This window comes from Diceros bicornis, chromosome 5 (assembly GCF_020826845.1).
Source record: "Diceros bicornis minor isolate mBicDic1 chromosome 5, mDicBic1.mat.cur, whole genome shotgun sequence".
Lineage (NCBI taxonomy): Eukaryota > Metazoa > Chordata > Mammalia > Perissodactyla > Rhinocerotidae > Diceros > Diceros bicornis.
The window spans coordinates 96,338,297-96,361,996 of record NC_080744.1 but is presented as its reverse complement, the minus strand read 5'-3'; the positions used below and the strand labels follow the sequence as shown (position 1 = coordinate 96,361,996).

The window sequence follows — 23,700 nt, the reverse complement described above, 5'->3', positions numbered from 1 at the left end:
TTAGTATATTCAAATATTTGTACAACCATCACTACTATCTAATTCCAGAACATTTTCATCACCCCCCCAAAAAAAACCCGTGCCCGTCGGTCATTAATCTCCATCCTCCTCCATTTTCTTCTCCTCTTAGCCACTGGCAGCCTCTAATCTGTCTCTATGAATTTGCCTATTCTAGACATTTTATGGAAATGTAATCACACAATATGTGATCTTTTGTGTCTGGCTTCTTTCACTTACCATAATTTTTCAAGGTTCATCCATGTTTTAGCATGTATCAGCACTTCATTCCTTTTTATGACCAAATAAAACTTCTTTGTATGGATATATTACATTTTGTTTATTCATCCATTAGTTGATGGATATTTAAGTTGTTTCCACTTTTTGGCTATTATGCATAAGGCTGCTATGAGCATTCATGTACAAGCTTTTGTGTGAACACATGTTTTTATTTGTCTTGGGTATATACCTAGGAGTGCAAATGCCGAAGCACATGGTTAACTATGGTGGAATCGCCAAACTGTTCCCCAAAGCAGCTGCATGATCGTAAACTCCCACTAGCAGTGCATGAGCGTTCCAATCTCTCCACATTCTCATCAACACTTTTATTATCTGTTTTTTAGATTATAGCCATCCTAGTGTGTGAAATGGCATTTTATTGTCGTTTTGATTTACATCTCCCTGATGACTAATGATGTTGAGCATCTTTTCATGTGCATATGGGTCATTTGTAAATCTTTTTCTGAGAAATGTCTATTCAGATCATTTGCCCATGTTAAATTGGGTTATTTGTTGTTTTATTGCTGAGTTGTAAGGGTTCTTTTTATATTCTGGATACTCCCTTGTCAAATATATGATTTGTAGATCTTTTCACTCATTCTGTGGGTTGTCTTACCACTTTCTTGACAGTGTCCTTTGCAGCACAAAAGTTTTTAAGTTTGAAGAAGCACAATTTATCTATTTGTTTCTTTTGTTGACACTTTTGGTGTCATAGCTAAGAAATTGTTGACTCTAAGGTCACAAAGACTTATGCCTGTTCTCTTCTAAGAATTCTTCTAAGAATTTCATAGCTTTAGCTCTTAAATTTAATTCATTTTGAGTTAATTTTTGTATATGGTATGAGGGAGGGGTTCAACTTCATTCTTTTGCAAGTGGATCTCCAGTGGTCCCAGCACCATTTACTGAAAAGATTATGCTTTCCCCTTTGACTTTTGTTAGCACCCTTTTTGAGAGATTATATTTTAAAGATTTACCCACGTTGATACCTGTAGCTCTAATTTATTTGTTTTACTACTACATAGTTCCAGGAAATAAACATGTTATCATGCACCTTTTCTTCCTGCTGATAGAGATTTAGATTGTTTCCTCTACTTCTTTTTCCTTTTCTTTCTCTTTTAATCTATCTCTCTCTCTCCCCACGCCCCTCTCTGCTACTATAAACACAGCTGCTACGCACATTCTAGTAACTCTCTTTGCCTTGAAACAAGGGCTGTATCCACAAGTGGAACTGCTGGTTTTCAGCATCTTTGACTGGATCACATTTTACTAAATTGTTCTCTAAAGTGGTTCTTCCAATATACACTCTGACCAGCAGTGCAAGAGATCCTATTTATCCACGTTTTTGCCAACCCTTGAGACTGTCAAACTCGTTAAGTTTTGCCAGTATAATAGCATGAAATGGAAACTTCTATTTTAATTTCTTTGATTACTAGTGAGAATGAGAACATTTTCACATGCTTGTTAGGGTTTTACTTTAAGAGAACCGCCTGTTCATATCCTTTGCTATTTTTATATTGGGTTATTTGTATTGATTCATAGAAGTTATTTATATATTCTGGATCCTGTATAACAAATATTTTCTCCCATAAATGTGGCTTGACTTTTACATTTGTTGATAGTGCCTTGCAGGGGTCAGAAGTTTTCAATTTTAATATAGAAAAATTTATAAATATTTTTTATAACAGCTTATTGAAATATAATTTACATATCATAAAATTCACTCTTTTAAAGTGTATGAATCAGTAGGTCTAGTATATTCAGAGTTGTGCAACCATCAACACTATCCATTAGATCTTTTATTTTATAGCTTGTACTTTTAGTATCTTCCCCATTCTGAAGTCATAAAGATACTGCTTATGTTTTATTATAAAAGTTTTATGCTTTTCATATTTCAGGCATTTAACCCAATTAGAATTTAATTTGGTAGAGATTTTTTTAACATCTATTTATCAAAACTAATTATCCTATCACCATTGCTTAGTATTATGTCCTTTATTGTCTTTTAATTTTCCTGCTATTAAACACTATTTTCATATATGCTTAAATCTGCTGTGGGCTCTATATTCCATTTATTTGTCTATATCTATGCCAATACCACACTGTTGTAATTATACCAGCTTTATGATAAGTCTTTATAGCTGATAGAGCAAATCTCAACTACCTTGTTATTCTTGAAACATGTTTGGGCTATTCTTGGTCACTTGCTCTTCCTTATTAATGATAGGATCAGTTTGTCAAGTTCCAGCAATCCTCCAGGGCTTTTCTTTTAAAAAAAAATCGGCATTACACTGAATTTACAGATCTGAAACTTTGCCCATTTTCTCAGATTTTCCATGTAGATAATTATCTTGTCTATAAGTAAGAAGAACTTTTTCTAATCATTATACTTCATTTTCCTTTTAAATATTTTTATCTTATTGCATTGGCTAGTGCCTTTAAAGCAGTATTGAACAGATGCAGTAATAAAAGTATCTTATATTTTTCCTGACTTTAATGGGAAGGTTTTAGAGTATCACCATTTAAATGAGTATGATGTTTGCCATAGGTTTTTGATAGGTCCTTTAAAAAAAACATGAGCAGGGTAAAGATGATCCCTTCCATTACTGGTTTGCTGAGAGGTTTAAACATCATTTTGTATTGAAATTTATCAAATGCTTTTCCTACATCTATAAGATGATCACAAATGTTATCTCCTTAAATCTCTGTGGTAGACATGGAGATGCTCCACCTGGATGCCCCCTCATGGAAGGCCTTGGTATCCAGCTGCTGTTAGCCTCCACTTGTCAGCTCCTTAACAGTTTGCCTCAGCTCACGCAAGAGCACATCCCTTCTGGAGAGGCCCACAACCAGTGACTGATGGAGGCAGGTGTATGAAGGCCTGGTCCTTGTGGGTCAGAGTTGGGCAACCCTGTTGAGCCATAGATGCTTCAAAGCTCCCCTGTGCTTGGCCAGGCTTTGTGGGCTTACAGCACAGCTCTCCTTCATTCTCTGTCCAACCCTGTTGCTCCCTCCCTTCCACAGGTATTGACAACTAATAGATGTCCTGCACACCACACTCCATCCCAGTATCTGCTTTCAGAGGACCCAACTTGAGACAGCTTCTTTAAAGTAGATATATTTAAATGTTAAAAAAACCTTTGCATTCCTGGGAAAAGTTCTCCTTAGTCTTATACATTTCTGGATTCAGTTTGCTAATATCTTAAAATTTTATTTATTTATTGGCCTCTATGTTCATTGTTAATGTGCCTTTTGTATATGCTACATGGTTCATGTAGCATATACAAAACCTGGTGGGAAGCCAGGTGCAGTCCACAATTGCAGAACTTTTCCTCCTAAAGTAGGTGTATACCTATGTTCTACAACCAGCATTACAAGACATTTTTGTTCTTTATCTTAGTTTTAAGTTTTAGGCATCTCCAATTCTTCCAGACAATTTTACTTTGCTCTAAGGAGTAGTTGTCCAGCACATTTTCTGTTTAAGAGATTTTCTACTCCTGGGGCTGGGCCACTGATGGGGTCGCCAATGCCCATCCTTTTGGGAACCACCATCTTCCTAGTTCAACCGTATTCCAATCTGTGGGCCAAGAGAGCTTCTTGGAGACTAAAGAGGAGCCTGACACACAACAAGAACACCTTAGAGCAGAGACCCAGATTAGCTGCCTGTCTAATGAGCTGAAGGAATAAAAAAAGCAAGCAACACAGAAACCACACCTAACGGAAAACTATAGGATTAATAATGTTCTTACTAAGCACTAACATGAGAAAAAATAAAAGCAGCTATTGATATTGACTGGTCATTTTCCTGAGATGAGCTTTCCTTTCTTACCAGAAGGTGGCAAAGAAGGTGCAGTTTAAACGTTTTTCCCCCATTTTTAGAAGAAAAAAAATTTTTTAAAAGAGCAAGGCAAATAACGCTTGCAACTTAGAACTTTTAACCTCTAGAAATGCAGATTATCAGGTTCTATTATTTAATATAGTTATTAGAGATATCATCTAAGAGTGACTAGAGACAGTTACTATTGATATCTATCCCACATGGGTTAAATACAACATGTTGGGCTATAACAAAGAATGATGAGTCTGTCTAAAAGGTATGAGTACATCAGCTCGTTATAATTAGTGGAAAATGTTTTAAAGGCAACTGGAAAATAAAAGAAAAATTTACATATGCCACTGATTTACAGAAATAATCTCAATTTGCAATATGGAAATGTAATTTCATAAAGCAGTATTCAGGTTTGTAAATGTTATCATGCCCTCATCTATAAAGTGAAGGACTGGATTAGATGATAACCAAAGTCCCTCCCTCTAGTAACATAGTATATTTCCTATTTTACAGATGAGAGTAGGAAGGACAGATGACTCATGGACCAGCAAGTGACAGAACTGTCTGTAAAACCCAAGTTTTCTGACCCTTCGTCAACTTCACCATCTGTCTTTAAAAAGATGAATCTCCATAAAAGCTAAGTTAGCTATGGCTTCTGCCCATAAGGAAACACAAGTTCACTGCAGGTTTATTTAAAATGGCACATAACTCAAAATGAGGGGGGTTTGTTTTGAAAAGGAAAGGACTCCCAATGAGTTCCTGGGGTCTGGTCCATAGGGGATGACGGCCAGGTAGAGAAAGACCAAATGGCTTCATTCCTAGTAAGAGCTGAACGTGGAGGGAGGGAGGAGGGAGAGGAGCACTCCCAACACTGAGCTTCAACAAGGTCCCAAGGGTGCTCAGCACACTGCAGAAGGGGCGACCAGGGTCAGGGAGAGGTCAGAGATGGCCCGTACGCTGACCGGGCCTGGCCAAGAGAATAAAACCCAGACCAGCTGAACAGTCTTTGCTGGAGGCTTCAGTCACAGAAACGGTTTCCACTGAATCCAGTCCCTTACTTACCATAGCAAATAATACACTACCATCCTTTCAAGGGGTCATCCCTCTGAGAGCCTGATTTTAAACTATTGTGGAAGTAAGAAATTTAGAAATAATGTTAAAAGTTGAGGTTTGTCTTAATAGAAGTCAGATTTATTTTGCAGAATCCTCTGCAGGTGTAGGGCTGTAGAAACTCGAGACATTTGTGGCTTGGCAACTGCAAAGTTCCGTTCTGCTTTTCTCCTCGTGGAGGCCAGAGACTGCCGGCCCATTCTGTAATGGTGGGTGCATTTTGCCAGAAAACTCACATACTTGTGGGTGGAGTCAGGTGGGAGGCTGGAGGGATTTTTCAAAAGTCTGTGTAGGACAAACACCACAGGGACTTCCAAGGGGTGAAAAATAATACCTTGGGGTTTAGCAAATTTCCACTGTTTGTAGAGCTCTGGAAACATGGCAAGTAACTGCCCATCACAGGGCAGGGAGAGCCTGAAGGCTGCATGAGTGTGTTCTGGGATGCTTTCATTCCACGCACCTTCACTGTGGTACCCAGAACAGCAGCGAGGGCTCCTCCCATTACCCCGCACTCTCTGGGTCACGGCCTGGGCAAGATTCACCTTAAGTGGCTGCAACCACAGGTACCCTGTTAGAACTTGGAAATCAGGGAAATACAGTTCTCCAGAGAGTTAAATGAATGCACAGTAAGTCACAGGCATATGCAAAGTCACCTTAAAATAGTAGATCTTAATTTTGAGGAGTTCACAAGGCTCTCTGAGGAACTGATCAAAGCTATTCACACAGCCCCCCTGGTTGCCATAAAATGTGCACATGTGCAGCATATAACACTGATCACAGTTTGGGGATGCACGGGCTCAGGTTAAGACTTAAGAATCCATGGCTGAAGGAGGCAGAATGGCTCCAGATTAAGGCAAGGTCAGACTGAAAGTGTTCTTAAAGAAAGAATGATTCTGTCAGAAAGGAGGTTTATCTGCTGTTGTAAACAAAGCAGAAAGGGCCACTGAAGCAGAGACTGGTGATGCTCACCCAAGGACAGTGCAGGACAGAGGGAGTCTAGGCCAGCAGACCTAGACCTTCCCGCTCCCTGACCTGGCTTTGCCTAGTGCAGGCTTTGTCTAGCTGGAGGATACAACAAACAATTTCAACAAATCCCCTCATCTGACTCTACACTCACCAAGCAACCACCTGACTAGAAGTTGGCCTCTCGTGCAGATCCGCCCACAGGGACACAGTGTTCTGGTCCTGCTAATATGAATATGCCCGTGTACAGGGCAGGTCCTGTACATAGTCCTTGTGGTCCCCACTGGAAATGAATAAACTGGCATTCTGTTTTACACAGTGGTCTCAAAAGCTGGTGTGAGCTCACCCTTGGGAGAGAGATCCACTGTCAGTGTGCTGGAAAATCAGATTCTTAAGCTTGTCAGATTGAGGTCTAAGATGCCAAAATGCCAGCTGGCATCTCCCAGAAACACTGGGCTGGCCTCATGCCCTCCCACTGGAAATGACCAACTTACCTTTTACAGGACATTGGATTGTCACGTTGGCTCGCAGGGCTGCCTCCACGATGCCTCCAACCACAATGGACAGATGGTTGTGCTCGGGTCTGGTAATATTTCTTTCAATAGACAAGATGACAGGCGCCTCTTAATTCAAAGGGAGCAGGAAACTATGTTAGTTCAGGCTTTTGCCCTTGGTAAACGATGCTGCATTTGGTAAACTTGGCTGAGCTCTTTGAGAGCAGGGGCAGAGTCCGGGCTCTCTCTGTACCCCTCGTGGTGCTCCACGGGGACTTGCACATACACAGCCTGCAGGTGCTCAAGGGATGGATGGACAGACAGATGGATGTAACCAAAGAGACATCTACAAAGATGCATTGCAACAACCACATACAGACTATGAGGATATATTGGTTTTATAACCAAAATTGAGGATAAAGTCCTCTTTGATAATTTGAAAAGAAGGAATTTGGAAGTTCATAGGAAGCAAAAAAGGCATGGCAGGGCAGGAACAACATCTCTGCAGTGCAGTCTTGGATGAGTTAAAGGAGGACCAAAACACACCAGGGCTTGGGACCACCTGACTCTTTTTCTGGAAGGAATACTTGAAATAAACCTGCATAAAATTTGCATGGAAAAAATAATAATAAAAACAAGGTCACAAAGAATCAGGAACCCATTCAAAGACTTTTATTTTCCTGGATTTTGTGACCTAGGTACTTTTTTTTTTTTTTGGTGGTGGGGAAGATTAGCCATGAGGTAACATCTGTTGCCAATTCTCCTCTTTTTTGCCGAGGAAGATTTGGCACTGGGCTAACATCTGTGCCCACCTTCCTCTACTTTATATGGGACGCCACCACAGCATGGCTTGATAAGTGGTGCTTAGGTCCACACCTAGGATTCGAACTTGGGAACCCTGGGCCGCCAAAGCAAAGCGCGGGAACTTAACCACTATGCCACAGGGCCGGCCCCAGAGAACCATGTCCTTTGAACAGATTCATTCATTAACTCACTCAGGAAATACACTCTGAGCTGACCAATGGGAACACAGAGCTGGAAAACAGCCATTCTTCCCCTCAAGTAATTCATAGACTGGTGGGAGACACCATTACCATACAGGGGGATGGGTGTTGAGATAGAGAAAGGTACTGGTTGCCCAGGGGTCTCTCAATAGCATGTGGGGGTCAGAGAAGGCAACATCCTAGACAGCATGTTGACAGAGCATTCCTCTACTGTAGAACTACTGCCATGGTTGGTTTCCCTGCTCCACCATTAGCATGTGAGCTCCTAGAGGGAGAGGCCACATTTTCTTAACCTATTTTACCACCTAAGCATAGAACATGAAAGAATAACAACATTTTAGCTAGCTCCTTGGTAACCATGAATTCTGGGGAAGAGAATTTAGGAACAATAAAGCTTGGGTGACCAAGTGTTGCATTCTCTCCTGGAAGGCCTGGGGCAGCGGAAAGCTATCCTGAGATGTGAAAAGATAGGAATCCTTGGGCTGGGAGAGGACTATAGTTGTCACAGCATGTCCTCTGGCCCCTGAGGACCTTGCACCAGCTCCCCCAGGAATATGGATTGTTCTGGGAGGGACTTAAGGGGAGACTTGTGAGCTGCAAGGGGGACTTCTATTCCCCCCAGGAATTCCAGAGCCTCGGAACTGATGTTTTCTGGAAAGGAGCTGATGCTCACAGTAGAGAACCATCCAGGAAGATCAATGTACAAAAGATCAAGGCCTGAAGGCCCTGTGTTGGGAATGAAGCCAGGGTAGGGACTTAGAGAATCAAGCCATACCGATTCAAAGAGCTTTTAAAATCAACTGGTCCAAACTCTTCAATTTATAGATGCGAGGTACCTGCTACAAAGCTCAATGCTTAGTTGTCTAAAAGCTGGATTCTAATCCCTGATATTGTCCCTCTCCTCATCTTAGTCCATTTGAGCCACAGATCCCAGAAACCACAGAGCAGGGAGCTGGAGGACAGCTCCCTTGTTGGCTGGTGGCACTTTAAAAATGAAAAGTTGATAGTATTATCAACACTGCCAATTAAACCCTGCCTCATTAATTCTTAATTCTTAGAAAGCCAGCTAGATCTAGAGCAGCCATTTTCAAAGTGTGGTCCTCGGGCCAGCAGCATCGGCATAACCCAGGAACATGTTAAAAATGCAGATTCTCAGATTCCATCCCAAATCTTCTGAGTCAGAACCTCTGAGAATGGGGTCTAGAAATCTGTGTTTTAACAAACTCCCCAGGTGATTCTGCTGCACACTAAAGTTTGAGAACTGCTGCTCTAGAGTTTAATGTTAAAAACAAAAACAAAACAAAAACCAGGCATTCCAGGTTTCAACAACGGGCATTACCTGCATACAGCACAGGAGAACTTTCCACATCTGAACCAAGATGATTAGCCACAGAGCATTCATATACACCTTCCTCTTTCTTTGTAGGTTTCTGTATCTGTATTTTCCCCATTCCATCCAAAATTATTCTGTAGAACAGTTAGAAAGAGGATGCATTCATGTAACACATTTCACTGCTCTAGGACCACAGTAAGTCAGTGAGTCACAGAGAAAGAAGATGGCAAAATTATAGACTTTGGGCTGGCAAGGATCCCAGAAGATGATTTTGTTAAGCATCCTGCCTATAAGCAGAAAACTGAATAGACTGGAGGGTGGAAAAGTCTTTCTTCTTGGTTTAAACTCATAGAAATGGCAGAGATGGATGGTGTTTGGAGATTCAGTCTTCCTATCTCACTTTGCCTGAGAATAGACTTTTCTAGATGGACTTAATCCACCACATTTAAAAAAAGACAAACTAGCAAACCTTAGTTTGCTGGATGTTAAACCCTCATTTTCTGCCCAAATTCTTCCTAACGAACTGCAGGTGTGATTTTTCAGTTTGGGTTTTCACACTGGCAGTGAGTGGACCTTCCGTTAACGCTGCCTGGCGACGGTTATTGTCTCACCGTCCTGGTGAAGATGTAGGTTGAGGAAACAAAGCTAAGGCTGCATTGTACGTGTAGGATTTTGACCGTGCTATTAAGAATCTGGATTAAACTGTATAGTTCCTTATGGTTTCCCAATTATTGATATTCATAAACACTTGCATGTAAATACCACTTCGAGAATCAGAGTTGGTCAGGGGTGTCCTAACAGATGAACGAATTAGGGAGTGGGAAAGAGTACTTGTTCTGCTTTTATTTTAATTTTTCTTAATGATTTGAAGCTGCTTCTAGATCATCTGGGTCAGAGGTCCCTATATTATTTTTTTCTCTGCCTGCCTCCCACTTTATAGATCTTAGCCTCTGTAAAGAGGACTGTTCTGACTGCTAAATACTATGTTTCTTCATGAATTGAGCCAGGCCACTTCTTCATTTCCTGTCACTTCACGTTGCTCACCCTATGCTGCAGCCATAATGAACTTCTAACAGTTTCCAGAACATTCCAGGATCTTTCATCACCCTGAGCTTTTGCATATGTTGTTCACTTTATTTCGAATGCCCTTCTCCCCTTCTGGAAAACTCCAAGTTACTCACTGAGTTCTGGATCAAATGTAATTTCCCCTGTAAAGCTTTCCCCAATACTCCTAGAGTTATCTTCTGCCCCCTCTGGGCTCCTTCTGCTCTGTTTCCTATATTTATTTGATGAAATATCTATTTCTTTCCACTAGATTGTGGTCTTTTCAAGAGCAGAGACCAAATCTTATTCACAGCTGTGCATTCTCAGTGCTTAGCACAGTGACTTTTATAGAGCGAAGTTCTCAAAACCCTTTGATGACTAAACGCATGAATGATCAGAATAGAATAGAATAATGGCACAGAGTAAACGTACTAGGAGGATGCAAGCCCTCCACAACACACACGTGAAATACGCAAACATAGGTGGAAATCAAAACAGTTGAACTGCCCAGAACAAAAACAGGAGTATGGCAGACCTAGCTATTAGTAGGGCTAGAATTTCACTGTCAAATCCCTATGAAGGAATGGTTGATTCAGAACAAAAGTATAACTATAACTACACTTGAAAAATAAGTATGCTAAAATGTTTTCTTAAACTATTTCATATACATGTTTGCATGATTTAGCAATCCTGTAGGCCTCTACTGAACAGCACGGTGAGAAATCATGGAGATTAGAAATGGCTGAGTGGGGGCCGGCCCCGTGGCTTAGTGGTTAAGTGCGCGCACTCTGCTACTGGCGACCCGGGTTCGGATCCCGGGCGTGCACCGATGCACCACTTCTCCGGCCATGCTGAGGCCGCATCCCACATACAGCAACTAGAAGTATGTGCAGCTATGACATACAACTATCTACTGGGGCTTTGGGGGAAAAATAAATAAATAAAAAGTTAAAAAAAAAAAAAAAGAAATGGCTGAGTACACATGAACCTTACTGCCAGGTGGAGCCGTCCGGGTATCCAGCCTGGCTCAGTCCCTGAGCTGGAGAACCAGCAGGGAGAGTTCCTGAAGGGATCTGACCTTGGCCTCTGCTGCACAATGTTTTTATTTATTTATTCATTTATTTGTGAGGAAGATTAGCCCTGAGCTAACATCCGATGCCAATCCTCCTCTTTTTGCTGAGGAAGACTGGCCCTGGGCTAACATCCATGCCCATCTTCCTCTACTTTATATGGGATGCCGCCACAGCATGGCTTGACAAGCGGTGCGCTGGTGCGCACCCGGTATTCGAACCTGCAAACCCCAGGCCGCTGAAGTGGAGCGCTCACACTTAACCGCTACGCCACCAGGCCGGCCCTCTGGCACAATCTTATTCTTAACTTGAAGCCATAACAAAGCTGATCTTCCAGCGGCATCATCCCCAGTGAATCACCCACAGCTTTCCCTTTTGAGCTGAGATTTCTCACTCAGCTGGCATCCAAAGCTACTCCATGCCCACACGGCATCCTCTCATTGGACAGAGGCTCTCAGAAACACAATTCCATTTCTGAATTGCTTCCATTGAAAACTTTGTGAGATTCAGAAACATATATGTAAAGGTGAGAACCTGTGTTACCTAAAGGAAATTAAACATAAGTTGAACAAATTAATTACGTAGGTTTGAGGAAAAAATGGAAATAAAAATAGTTCTTATTCTTTTATTCTCTTAAAAAATTAAAAACAAAAGCTTTTAATAGCCATAGGGAATTTCTTCAATATCAAGTGGTTGATCCTTAAAGTATGGAGAAACACTTTTGGGTAGGATGTACCATGTCAAAACCGCTTCTTTATATGACCTCCAGACGTCTTAGCCTCAGAAACTCATGTTAATTCCATTTGATCAAGTCAAATTATTTAAACTCAATTCAATTCAACAAACATGTACTTAAACTGACCATGCTCTACTACATCCCCGTAGTACATATATAGCCATAGGTCAAGTGATCACTTCAACTTTCTCAGCCTCTGTTTCCTTACAATTTATAAAGTCAAGTCCTTGAGCTGTCCTCAAAGGGTGGTTCATGGACCCCAAGGGTCTGTGAGATCAAAACTATTTTCATAATAATACTAAGGCGTTATTTGCCTTTTTCACTGTGTTAACATTTGCACTGATAGTAAAAGCAGTGGTGGGTAAAACTGCTGGCACCTTCACAGGAACCGCGGCAGTGGCACCAAAGTCGCATATTCTTGACTACCACACGTTTGCAGTAACAACAAAAATGCCAGTTTCCCTTAAGAATGTCCTTAATGAAGCAGTAAAACTTATTAATTTCACTAAATCTCGACCCTTGAGTACATATGTTTTTAATATTCTGTATGGCAAAGCGGGAAGTCCACACATGGCATTTCTGCTGCGTGCCAAAGGACGTCGGCACGACTGAATTGCTAGCTGAACTAGTTGCTTTCTTCATTTTTACTTGAAAGAATTGACTGATAGACAAACTATGATTATTCTGACTTGGGTATTTGGAAGATGTTTTTTTAAACGAACAAAGATGAGCTGGCCAAGTCAAGGAAAACAACGGACGGTATTCATTGCCAATGATAAAATTCGAGCTGTCAAGTGAAAATTAGAATTTTGGAAACTTAGTATCCTTCCTTGTGAGCTTGACAGGTTCCTAAAGCTCAAAGACTTTCTGATGAGATGGGTAGCGATATTAAACAATATGTATATTTTTTACATTGTATAATGAAATGTGTCACCATTTGGAAGATCTGTATAATTCAGTGAACCAATGTTTTCCAAATGACCAATATACGACCTTTTAAAATCTTGTGTAGGTAAAAGATCCATTCAAAGTGTAAGATAAACCAAGAGATTTCATTGTAACAGAATATCATTGTAACAGAATATCAAAATTTCATTAATACGGTTTTAGATTCCACATTCCAGCTAACCTTTAAGAAACTACCTCTTGTCCAGTTTTAGTGTAATATTAAAGAAGAATAGCCACAATTATCTGAAAAGGCAATTAAAATTTTCTTCTTTTTCCAACTAACATATTTGTATAAGGCCAAATTTTCTCTATCAACTTCAATTAAAACAACATATCATGACAGATGGAATGTAGAAGCATTTAGGAGAATCTAGCTATATTTTATTAAGCCAGACATTAAAGAGATTTGAAAAGATGTAAAACAATGCCATTGTTATCAGTAAATTTTTTTAAATATTGCTTTTCAAAAGTTATATTATTTATGTGAACGTGTAATGAGCTTATTATTATTTCTAAATGGATTAATAAACAGATATTTTAAATGTTTCTCGGTTTTAACTTCTAATATGATAAACATCAATAGCTATAACTCACATTAACAAAAGTTCTTTGACCTTCTCAATCATTTCTTAAGTTTAAAGGGGTCTTAAGACCAGAATATTTGAGAACTGCTAAGCTAGTTGATCTGGAAGGTTTATTCGACTTCTAAAACTTCATTACACTCTTGTGTTCAGAGTTCCAGGGCAAAAAACAAAAAAAATTAGATTTGTTCTACGTTTTCATTCTAAAACATAGCCTAATAATTTATTATTAAAAATTGACTTTTACCTAGATTTCTTCTGACATTTCACATATTACGCTCAATGCACAAAAGACATGATACAAATACAACTTGCCTTTTTAAAGTACCTTATGGTCTGCAAAACAATTTAACATCTGCTGTTTTGTTTGTGTCTCTTAACAATCCCTGGAGGCAGGTAAGGTGCATCTCAAGCTCTTAAATGCAAATTTTTAAAAAGCAAAATGTCTACAGTCCTCTGTGTACAGATAGCAAGATCTGGAGACAGTAGAGAGTGCAAAAGCAAATTAATACTTCTGTTATCCTCTGTTATTTTATGTAAAATGAATGAAATGTGATATTTTTGCACTGACACAGATCCCAATAAAATAATAAATGACTTAATATTGTGTTTTGAACACCTTAAAAAACTTTGATCCTTATTATCCTATTTTTGGATTTTATGACATAAAAAATTGCATGATACAGAAAATTATTTCAGGTCCCCAGTCTCTCTACCAAGGCTATTATTTCTGTGATATTCAAAAATCACTGGCAGTGTTCAGGAGATAGGGTCCCTGGTTCTGACTGTCCATGAATTAGTCATGGGATTTTGTTTCTCAACGACCTCAGTGGAAAATTATTAACCCCTGACCTGCCAAACTCACAGGGCTGATGTGAACTCAACTGAGAGACCGAATCTCTTAGACAAGGGAGGACACTGTAAATTCCGATTCACAGTTCCTACATAATGTAGGATTACTGCAAGTATGTTTACTTTCTTAATGGCCTTATATTGCTTTTATTCTTAACTGTGAAGTGCTCTGAAAAGAGAGAGTCTATATACGCTTAAACTCAGTCTTACTTTATCCAGAGTCGTGTCACACCTACACAATAGTGAGTGGGATAGGATGGTTTAATTTTTAAAATTCCAATGCATATGTGAAAAACACATTCTAACATTTTTGAGTTTCTTTCCTAAAGAATCCTGTTGGAAACACATTCTCGGGAGAAGGAATTTGAAAATATTTTCAAGAAAACTGGAATAACCATTAAGAAGGTATCACAAAGTGAACACTGTATTCTGATTTGACTTACTTTTCTGAGGGTTGTAACAATGCTCCATTCTTGGTCCATGTGTATGTGGCCTCACTGGGGGTAACAAGCTCACACAGTATATTGACGACCTCCGTCCTTTTCGTAATATATACTGTATTTCCAATCCTTGAATTTACTGTTTTATTAAATGAAATCGGGGTGGGTTGGCTTTGCCTCACGAGAATGGGTCCCTTTGGCTTGAATGTCAGCTTGCCCGAGTTTTTCGACTTTGAGCTTTGCAGCACGCTTCCTGTTTCCCCCCTTAGCTGAGCTGCAGGAGGCACCTCTTCCTGGATGCCCCTCCACTGCGTGTGTGCCAGCTGTGCCTTAGCTAACTCGGCCACCAGCTGATAGATCACCTGGGATGCAAGGTCGTCACTGACCTCTCCGGTTTCCATGAGTTGACTCATGTTTCTGATCAGTTCATCAAACTGGGCAGTATCCATGCTGTATGCTCCCTGTTTAACAGCTGCTTCGAACTGCTTATTCTTAAACTCCCAGGAGTTGGTGTTTCCTGCAGAATTGCTGCAGGGGCCCAGCAGAGCTCTCAAGAAAGGCTGGTTATTAACTTGCCTGTCATCCAGATAAAGCTCATTTTTGTTACTCCACATTTGCCTCATTTTATGCCATGTGGCTCCCAAACTATTGGCTTCGTTGTGGTCCATCCCAGGGTGTTCCCTCAGGTGCTCTCTGAGGGCTGGGGGTGCAAGGAGACGGTTGTCAGTGCCAATGAGCTTGAGAACAACTGTTTCTTGTGCAGGGCCTGCGATGCACCGGTACATGCCAATGTCCGGGGCTGCAAGACTGTGGATTTTCAGGGAGCCTGACTTGGTGATGCCAAGTCGCTTGGAGTTCTGCAGACAACGGCCATCCTTCTCCCACTGGATCAGAGATTTCTGGAATCGTCGCACTGGGCATTTAATAATCACGGATGTGTTGGGCAGCAAATAGGCTCTGCTACCGACGGTCAGGTTAATGCGCTTCTCTTCCCGCGTCTGGATGTAGACTCTCTGGACACCAAGAATCTGAGGACCCTGCTCACCGAGCTTCGTCTTCACCTCTGGTTTCATCTCTGCAGGAAAAAAAGAAATAAAAGAAAGAAACAAATATCTCAATAATAAAAAAACTTTTGACAGTAATCTTCCAAGGCTGATATAAGTCAACAAATGTATCCTTTTTCCTCTTTTAAAACATTTGAGAATTAAAACATGAATAACAGTATACATCCATAGATTGGGGTAAATTTCACAACTATCTAGTAATTTAGCAGCGAAGAATGCAGGTTTGCATGAATTGCATGAAAGCGTGTAAGTTATTTTACAAAGCCCTGGTTTGGGGAGGCATGAGGTTAAAAGGTCAATGTTTCTATGTTGGGCCTCTACCCTCTGGCAGGGAGGCCCTTGGGGAGCTAGTATGGCTTGGCCATGGATACACCAAACCTGAGGGAGGAAGTGAGAGTGGAGATGTGAGTGAGTGTATTTGAAGGATCTGAAAAGGAGGATGAGGTTGGCCAACTGCAGCAGACAACCCAAGCCAGTCGGTTTAACTAGCATGGGTGCCTGAAGAAGCAAGTGACCAAAGAAGAAAAGGTAGAACAGGCACTTTGAAGCCAGATAATCTGAGTCTGAATCTTAGCTCTGCCACTTGGACAAGTCATTTCATCTCTCTGAGCCTATAAAATGTGCGTAATGTTAGAATCTTCATCAGAGGAGTGTGAAAGTCAGGCTGGAGCGTTTATATCAAGTGCACAGCAAGGGAGCAGGCACATAATAAGCTCCCATACATGATGGCTGTCAGCTGACAAAGGCAGGTCCAGCCAGCAAGGAACACGGCAATATGAGAGGGAATCAGAGTCGGGGCTGGCTCTAACTTATTCCTGGGCATCAGCTCCAGTTACTGGGCTAGGGCCAAAGAGGATACTCCTCAGATCCCGTCCCTAAGAGGAGTAGTTCTCTCCCTTGTTCACCTGTGAGAAGGCCTCAATGTGTTCTGTGGTGATTCTGAAGTGAGGGGGATGTGATGTGGGTGGAAGTCTGGTTCCTCTTTGAAGCAGGACTTAGGTCCAGGGGCAGATCATGGGGTGTGGGTGGACGGCCTGGAAGCCCCAAGGAGTGGTAGAAGAGAGACAACTCCCATTAAAGGGACTGCGGAATTCAGGTCATGAGGTTGGTGGCCTTGTCACCTTGGAGGACCCCAGTTGCGGACACTCCTGGCTGTAGCACTGGCAGGGAGAGGCTGGAAGAAGAACAACATTGAGACTCCACTTAGATGGCCTTCCCAGGCCCTAGGCACTAGCTCGAGTATGTTCACTGGTACTCTGGTTTGCCAGAATAACTCCTGGAGACCTCTTGAGTGGTTCATGATCCCTTTAGGTTCTGGCTGCCTGCTGGGTGTGGTGACGCCAGTAGGTTCAGGAAAACAGTAAGGGTGGACCCATAATTACTGTGGTAGAGAATGTTCTTGGTGGAGGACATATAATGAGTTTGCATGTAAATTCCATAGAGATGCAATTAGCAGGCCAGGCCTATTATCCAGGGTTCTGCGCATGGATGCTCCCTGAGCTCATCTCTAAGTTTCCCTGTTGGATAGAGGACGCCAAGCTCACCCCAGCCGGTTAAGGCATATAGATTTTCTTTTGGTTGGCAGAATAGAGTTTTGAACTTATTGTTGTTCAACAGTAATCAAAAACAGAAAACAAATGTATGGGGGATTCCCTGGCAAATTTATAGTTCATCCACCCTAACTGGCAAAGATGGTATTCAGAACACTAACTGCACACAGCAGGGGCATGGTCACCCAGAACAGATGCTGGCTTTAGCACTGGAGCAGGATCCTGCTGCTCCAAATATGCCCCCACAGTTGTTAGATTATGGGGAGGTCGGATGGCTCCTGGAAGAGGGCCCAAGCAGCTGGGAGACAGTAATGGAGGTCAGGCAGAGGCTATTTACTAACCATTTGGGAAGTATTTCCATATTTTAACAAGCAGTATGGACATACCAGTGTGTAGAGGTTCAATATCAACTCTAAGTACAGGTATTCTAAAGCAGTGGCTCTCAAACTTTGCTGTTCATCAGAAGTTCCTGTTATTATTATTATTTCTTATTCTCAGTGCCCTGGGTCCCCTCCCCAGAAATTCTGATTTATGGGATGCAGCCTGGGCATCAGAATTTTTAACAGCTTCCTAGGTGACTGAAATGTGAGAACCACTGCCCCAGTGAGTACCACTGGATTAAACCAGAGCAGCAGAGAAAGGCATTTCTGACCCAGTATCTTTTACTCAGAGACAGTATGATGGGGTGCTGCCGGGCAAGAGGGAAGGGAGAGTAAGAAACAGCATCTGTGTTTTCTGTGCAAATCCCGCCAAAGTCTTTACAACACGCAGTGTCCTCTGTAAGAAGATCGCAGGAGGATTTCTTTCTGGTCTTAGCAGCAGAAATCGTTCTACTTTACTCTGAGTAATTAGTTCATTTCTTATCTAATGATCACTGAACTGTGTAATGGACCAGGTTGCCCTTTTTAAGATAGCTGTTACGTTGGCAAGTTTAGAGCCAAATCTGCGCCAACATATAGCAGGAGTGTAAAATTCAAGACATGATCATGTATTAGCCTCGTTTGTTTTCCTTTTTCAATACCTGCCTCCAATTTTACTTAACTGGTTGCATTTTATGAATACTTATAAGTGGCTTACTGTTGTCACAAGGCAGGGTGTGATTGTATCTATATACAAAAGCATACATAAATATAATATCTACATATATGTATATATCTATCTATACAGATCTCTTATGATTACTATTTAAAAGGATTCAGTTTGACACCCTGTCTGGTCATTGGTCCCTTGGTGGGGGATAATGGAGAAGATAGATGTGCACATGGATGGCTTTGAAACTCATTCTTCCAAATCAGAATACAAATTGGGTCAAAGTCAGACGTGAATTCATGCAACTGAGGAATGTGTGGAGACAGACTACTTTAGGGTAGCCCTGGCTGCTAAGGCTGAGATTGTAGCTTGGATGTTCCTGCTCTCGCTGGGCTGGTGCAGAAGCCCACGAGGGGAATGAAGCACACTTGTCTAGCTGAATGGTTCAGGCTGGGAATGATCTGAGGCTGGTATAAGCCCACACAGCATCCTGATGCCCTGGAACCAACCATGGATATGGGTTCTAATTATCTTCAGGCCCACTGGTAGCCAGATGTCCCTCAGCTGAGCCTGGGGCTTAAAGTAGATGGGAACCTGACTCCTTCCAAGGCAGGCTGGGAAGCATGCAGGTGGGAGGCAAGGTTCAGCCTTGGTGAAGAAGCTGCCCAAGTGGCTGGGTGAGCCCCATGAGAAGCCCAGCTGCTCCCTCTGGCTGCACACCTATTTGCTGAAGGTGGGCCCTGTGGCCCCAGCTGGCTCCATTCCCAACCCTGCTTTAGCAATTGCTCACGCTGGGTACAGAGCAGTTCAGTTAGCAGGTGTGCCTGGGGAATGGTCTGGGAGTCAGGCTCTGCTAGGCGGCCAGGTTGCATAGCTTCAGCCAACTTCTCTCTTGGGACTCCTGTAAGTTCCTTAGAGCAGTGCCTGGAGCATGGCGTCATCGGACACAGTTCTTGGGCAAGAAACTGGTCTGGTTTTGGGTGACTGCCTCTTCTTGCATCTAGATATGCCCCCAAACTGCAACACTGGCCAAATCTGATTAGGCGGGGGGTCATCGACTCTGCAGAGAGTGGCCAGGTACTTATGGCATCCTCCTTGAGGCTGTGGGGCTGTGCAAGGGGCCAACCCATCCCTCTACCTCTCACACTGTGCTGGATGTGAGAAATGCCACATATTTTGGCTTTTCTAGAAAATAAAAAGATATTTCTTTTGGATGTTCTCCTTCTGGGCCTCCGTGCCAGTCTGCCATACCCAATAAAGGCCAGCTCTAGGTGCCCAAGGCTGTTTACAGCAATTGTCTTGGCTCCTTGCTTGCTAATGTCCTGCCTTAACTCCAGTCATATCCCTGCCATGATTCGAAGTCTTGATGCCACACCAGTTTTCTGCCCCAAGCCAACTGGGCTGGATATTTACTCTTGGTCTCACCAGCATTTGACTCTTGCCACTCCCAAATGGGCTTTGGCTGGGGACACAGCCTCTAAGCCTTCCTATTACCCTGCTAGAACCCTGGCCCCCTCGGGATCCATCCCTGAATGTGGCTGCTTGGCCAGCGCTGGTTCCCATTCCTTCCACTAGCAGTGAAGATCTGCCAAGCTCACTTGGAACTCTATCAAGAACCTGGGCAGTTTTTCTGGATTCTCTTCTGGCTTCTCCAAGGATAGGAACACAGGCAGCTGAGAGGAGGCTGTAAGGGATGCTGTGGGCGGGACTTGCTAAATGAGCTGTGAAGGCCCCTGAGGCCCCAAGAAAGACTGCCACACCAGCCTGAAAGAATGGCTTCCACTTGCTTCTAATGCACTTTTCAACCAAATGCAGTCTGGCTTCAGTTCGTAGCACTGCACTAGAAGCTCTCTGGGAAAGGTCACCAATGGTCCCTTAGTGACAAATACAATGTCCTCCCTTCAGTATTCTTACTTCACCAATCTAGGACATTTGGCACCCTTAATCTCTCACATGAAGAAGTCTCTCCCAAGTTCTTCTAACCCTTCTCTTGGTCCTTTCCAACCAAGTTCATGGCCAGTACCCTGCTGGCTGTTGCTACCCCTTCAGGGTCAGTGCTTGGCCACCTTCTCTCTTTCTCTTCTTGCTCTAAAGTTTTCTTTGGACGATCTTGTAGTTTTAACTAACAACTCTAGGTTGATGTCTCCCAAGGTTATCTGTCTAGCCTAGACCTCTCTCTGGAGCTCCAGACCTCATTGTCCACTGCTTACTAGAAATCTCTTCCTGGTACCTCAAATTTAAATATTATAATTTAAACACAGTATCTCTGCCCCTCCGCATCCCATCCAAACTATCCGCCTCTTCCTATATTCCCTAAGTTAATGGCATCACGTTCCACCAGTTTCCTCAAGCCAGAAACCAGAGAGTCCTCTTGATTCCTCCCTGTCCAGTGGTCTGCTGGCCCTGTCTCTCACTGACTCACAGGTCAGTGAGATCGTTAGCATCTATTCTCAACTCTGCATTCAGTGGTGTCACATTGGTAGCCACAAATTGACCATGATGGGAATATTTACACCACAGAAAGCAGCAAAGACAACAAATGACAGCTACTAACCCTCCTCACCACCCCCCTCGCCCCAGAGCTGGTTGTTAAACTTTACAAGCACACCACTGTCCCGTCCTTCAGCTCCCAACACGAGTCAGGCACTGCGCTTAGACATCTGCATCATTCATCTTCACTGCTTCTACCCTGACACTCTCTCACCTGGATATCGCCATATTCCCGTAACCAGACTCCCTGTCTGCACTCTCATATCTATTCACTGTATCTATATAGCTGTCAGAGGAAACAAACCCAAATAAACTCTGACCCTGTCATTTCCTTCTTGGATAAAATCTAAACTCCTTAGCATGGAGTTCATGATTCTCTACAGCTGACTTCTCAAGCATTCTCTTTTGTCACAACCCATCTTGAAACTATGTTCTAATCCAAGGAATTGCTTTCAGTTGCTCCAAACATACCACTCATTTGACACTCCTGACCTTTGTCCATGCTGCTCTCTTTTCCCAGAATCTCCTGTATCCTCCTCCATGTGGGCCTGATGAACCACCACATCTTTCAGAACTCTGTGTAAAGATTCCTCCTTTGTGAAACTTTTCCTCAGCTCTCCCAGCAGCATTGACCACTGCCTTCTGCATCCTAGGATGGCACTCATGGCCCTTGACTGTTCTCATTGTTTATATATATATTTCTGCCCAACTGGACCATGAGCTCTTAGAGACCAGAGAACCTATCTTTTTCCTTTTGTATCATAACATCTAGAACACAGCAGCACTTGGTGAATGGTTGCTGAAAGAACTAATAGAGAAATGGCTGTCGTCTGACACTGAACACGTCACATGCCCAGGCAGAAAGATCATCTCTGGCCTCAGAGCATGGCGTAGTGAGGGTACATAGTAAACTCTTACTGTGTATTGAATGAATAAATGAATCAATTACTGAATGAGTAAAAGAAAAAGTAACACGTATTCCCTTGAATGCTGCAGAGGCAACACAAGCCCAAGAGGGGTGCTGGCGAGGTGGGCCTGTGCTTGGGTTACCCAGGGCTGCTGCTGTGTCAGGCAGGGATGGGTGGGACTGGAAGTCGAGAAGGCTACAGGAAGAGTGGAAGCAAGGGCGGCCATATTCTATTATAAAGTACACGGTGTGAGTAGGAGGCTGAGAGAGCTAATGAGGCAGATCCCAGGCTGGTACAAGGAGGGAGACCAAGAGTTGGAGAGAAGCAAGTGGGATGGAGATCACCCTGTGAAGGGGACAAGGCATGCTTTTCTTGACATTCCAATCACATAGCGCTGCCTCTCCTCCCTCAACCAGCTTGATCTCAGTGGTTGGCAAAAAACAAAAATTCTTCACCAAAACTTGAGAAACCTAAAAAACAGGAGCCATAATTTTAAAAATCTAAAATCAAACATGACATTTCTGTTATCCTTTCTTTTCTTCAGATGCCTGATTGGGAACCAAGACAGGTAGACTTCTAATAGCAATTTGAGGATGATCCTAGTCTGACATATTTAAAAAGTATGTCTATGGGTATAATTCATTATGATAAGCACTTTGGGGGGCCTATATGGAGAAAAAGTCCAGAGCTACTGTGTACCTACCTCACACAAGCTCATACCCTAAGGGCCAGAGGACACAACACAAGTTACTCTTTTGCATTTTATCCTGTCTTAAAGCTATAACAGGAATTAGAGGGAGGTGGTGATGATATTAAAAATAAGGGGCTGGCCCAGTGGCGTAGTGGTTGAGTTCAAGCGCTCTGCTTCGGCGGCCCCGGGGTTTGTGGTTTGGATCCCAGGCGTGGACCTACGCACCGCTCATCAAGCCATGCTGTGGCAGGTGGCCCACATATAAAGTAGAGGAAGATGGGCACGGATGTTAGCCCAAGGACGATCTTCCTCAGCAAAAAGAGGAGGATTGGCAACGGATGTTAGCTCAGGACTAATCTTCCTCACAAAAAAAAACCCAAAAAACCAACTAACGTTTTCGAGCTGTTAGTATGTGCCTGGCACTGTTTCTAAGCACGTTATACGTATGAACTCTCAGAAGAATTCTCTGAGTTAGCTACAATGACTATTTCCGTATTATAGATGAGAAAACTGAGACTTGCGGGGATTAAATAACTTGCCTAATGTCACATGATGAGGAACGGGAGGAACTGGGATATGAACTCAAGTGAGTTAGTTTAGCTACAATATCATATTACCTTTCAGAGATTAAGTGCAACTGAGAAAGATTATTGGGGAAGGTAGGGTTTGTGCTGGTCCTTCAAGAAGGGGAAGAATGTCAGTCACTAGCTATGGCGGAAGAAAGCATTTAGGCAGGCAGTAAAAGCCCGAGGTGGGAGAATACAGGAATATTTGGGGAGAAGCTGGCGGCGGGTGTACTTGGACTATATGGTGCACCACTGGCCTCTAGTGGGAGCTTGAGACACCTCTCCCAGCTGCACCCGACCCCACTGACCTCACTGCCCCCCTGGACACGAAAATGAAGATAAGGAAACTTCTTCCAAAGAGGATGAGTTTTACCTAAACCCAAAGCACCGATTAGGACACATTTCTAGAAGGGGAGCCTTGACAGAGAATAAAGGTCACAGCACAATCAGCCTTGGTTTGTCTTGTCTTTGGATTCCCTTCCATAACGGAGAAGTTAGGTCTATAAAGAAGACCACACATTTCCAGTCCAGGGAGCAGAGGGGGAGATTTGAAGTGAAGGATAGAGGAAAGTCAGAAGGACATTGCACCATAGAACTCTGATACTCCTAGTGGAATAAAAGCTCATCGACAGAGAAATGGGATCTCTGGGTCAGTGCAGTAGTTAGGAAATAGCTACTATGGTCAATTTCTAGTGAATTCTTAGAAACTAGGGAAAAAACACACT

At 42.6% G+C, this 23,700-nt stretch overlaps 1 protein-coding gene across 1 annotated transcript in view; it reads right to left on the bottom strand.

Annotated features, from left to right (window-relative positions):
- The window catches only part of LOC131406510 (endophilin-A3), a 536,830-nt gene that overhangs the window by 56,590 nt on the left and 456,540 nt on the right, over positions 1 to 23,700 (bottom strand). Inside the window, exons 28-30 of the mRNA XM_058542566.1 lie at positions 14,681 to 15,752; positions 9,013 to 9,140; positions 6,670 to 6,798 (exon numbers count right to left, since the gene is read on the bottom strand). Coding sequence (XP_058398549.1) covers positions 6,670 to 6,798; positions 9,013 to 9,140; positions 14,681 to 15,752 — 1,329 coding nt within the window. The remainder of the gene's footprint in view (positions 1 to 6,669; positions 6,799 to 9,012; positions 9,141 to 14,680; positions 15,753 to 23,700) is intronic.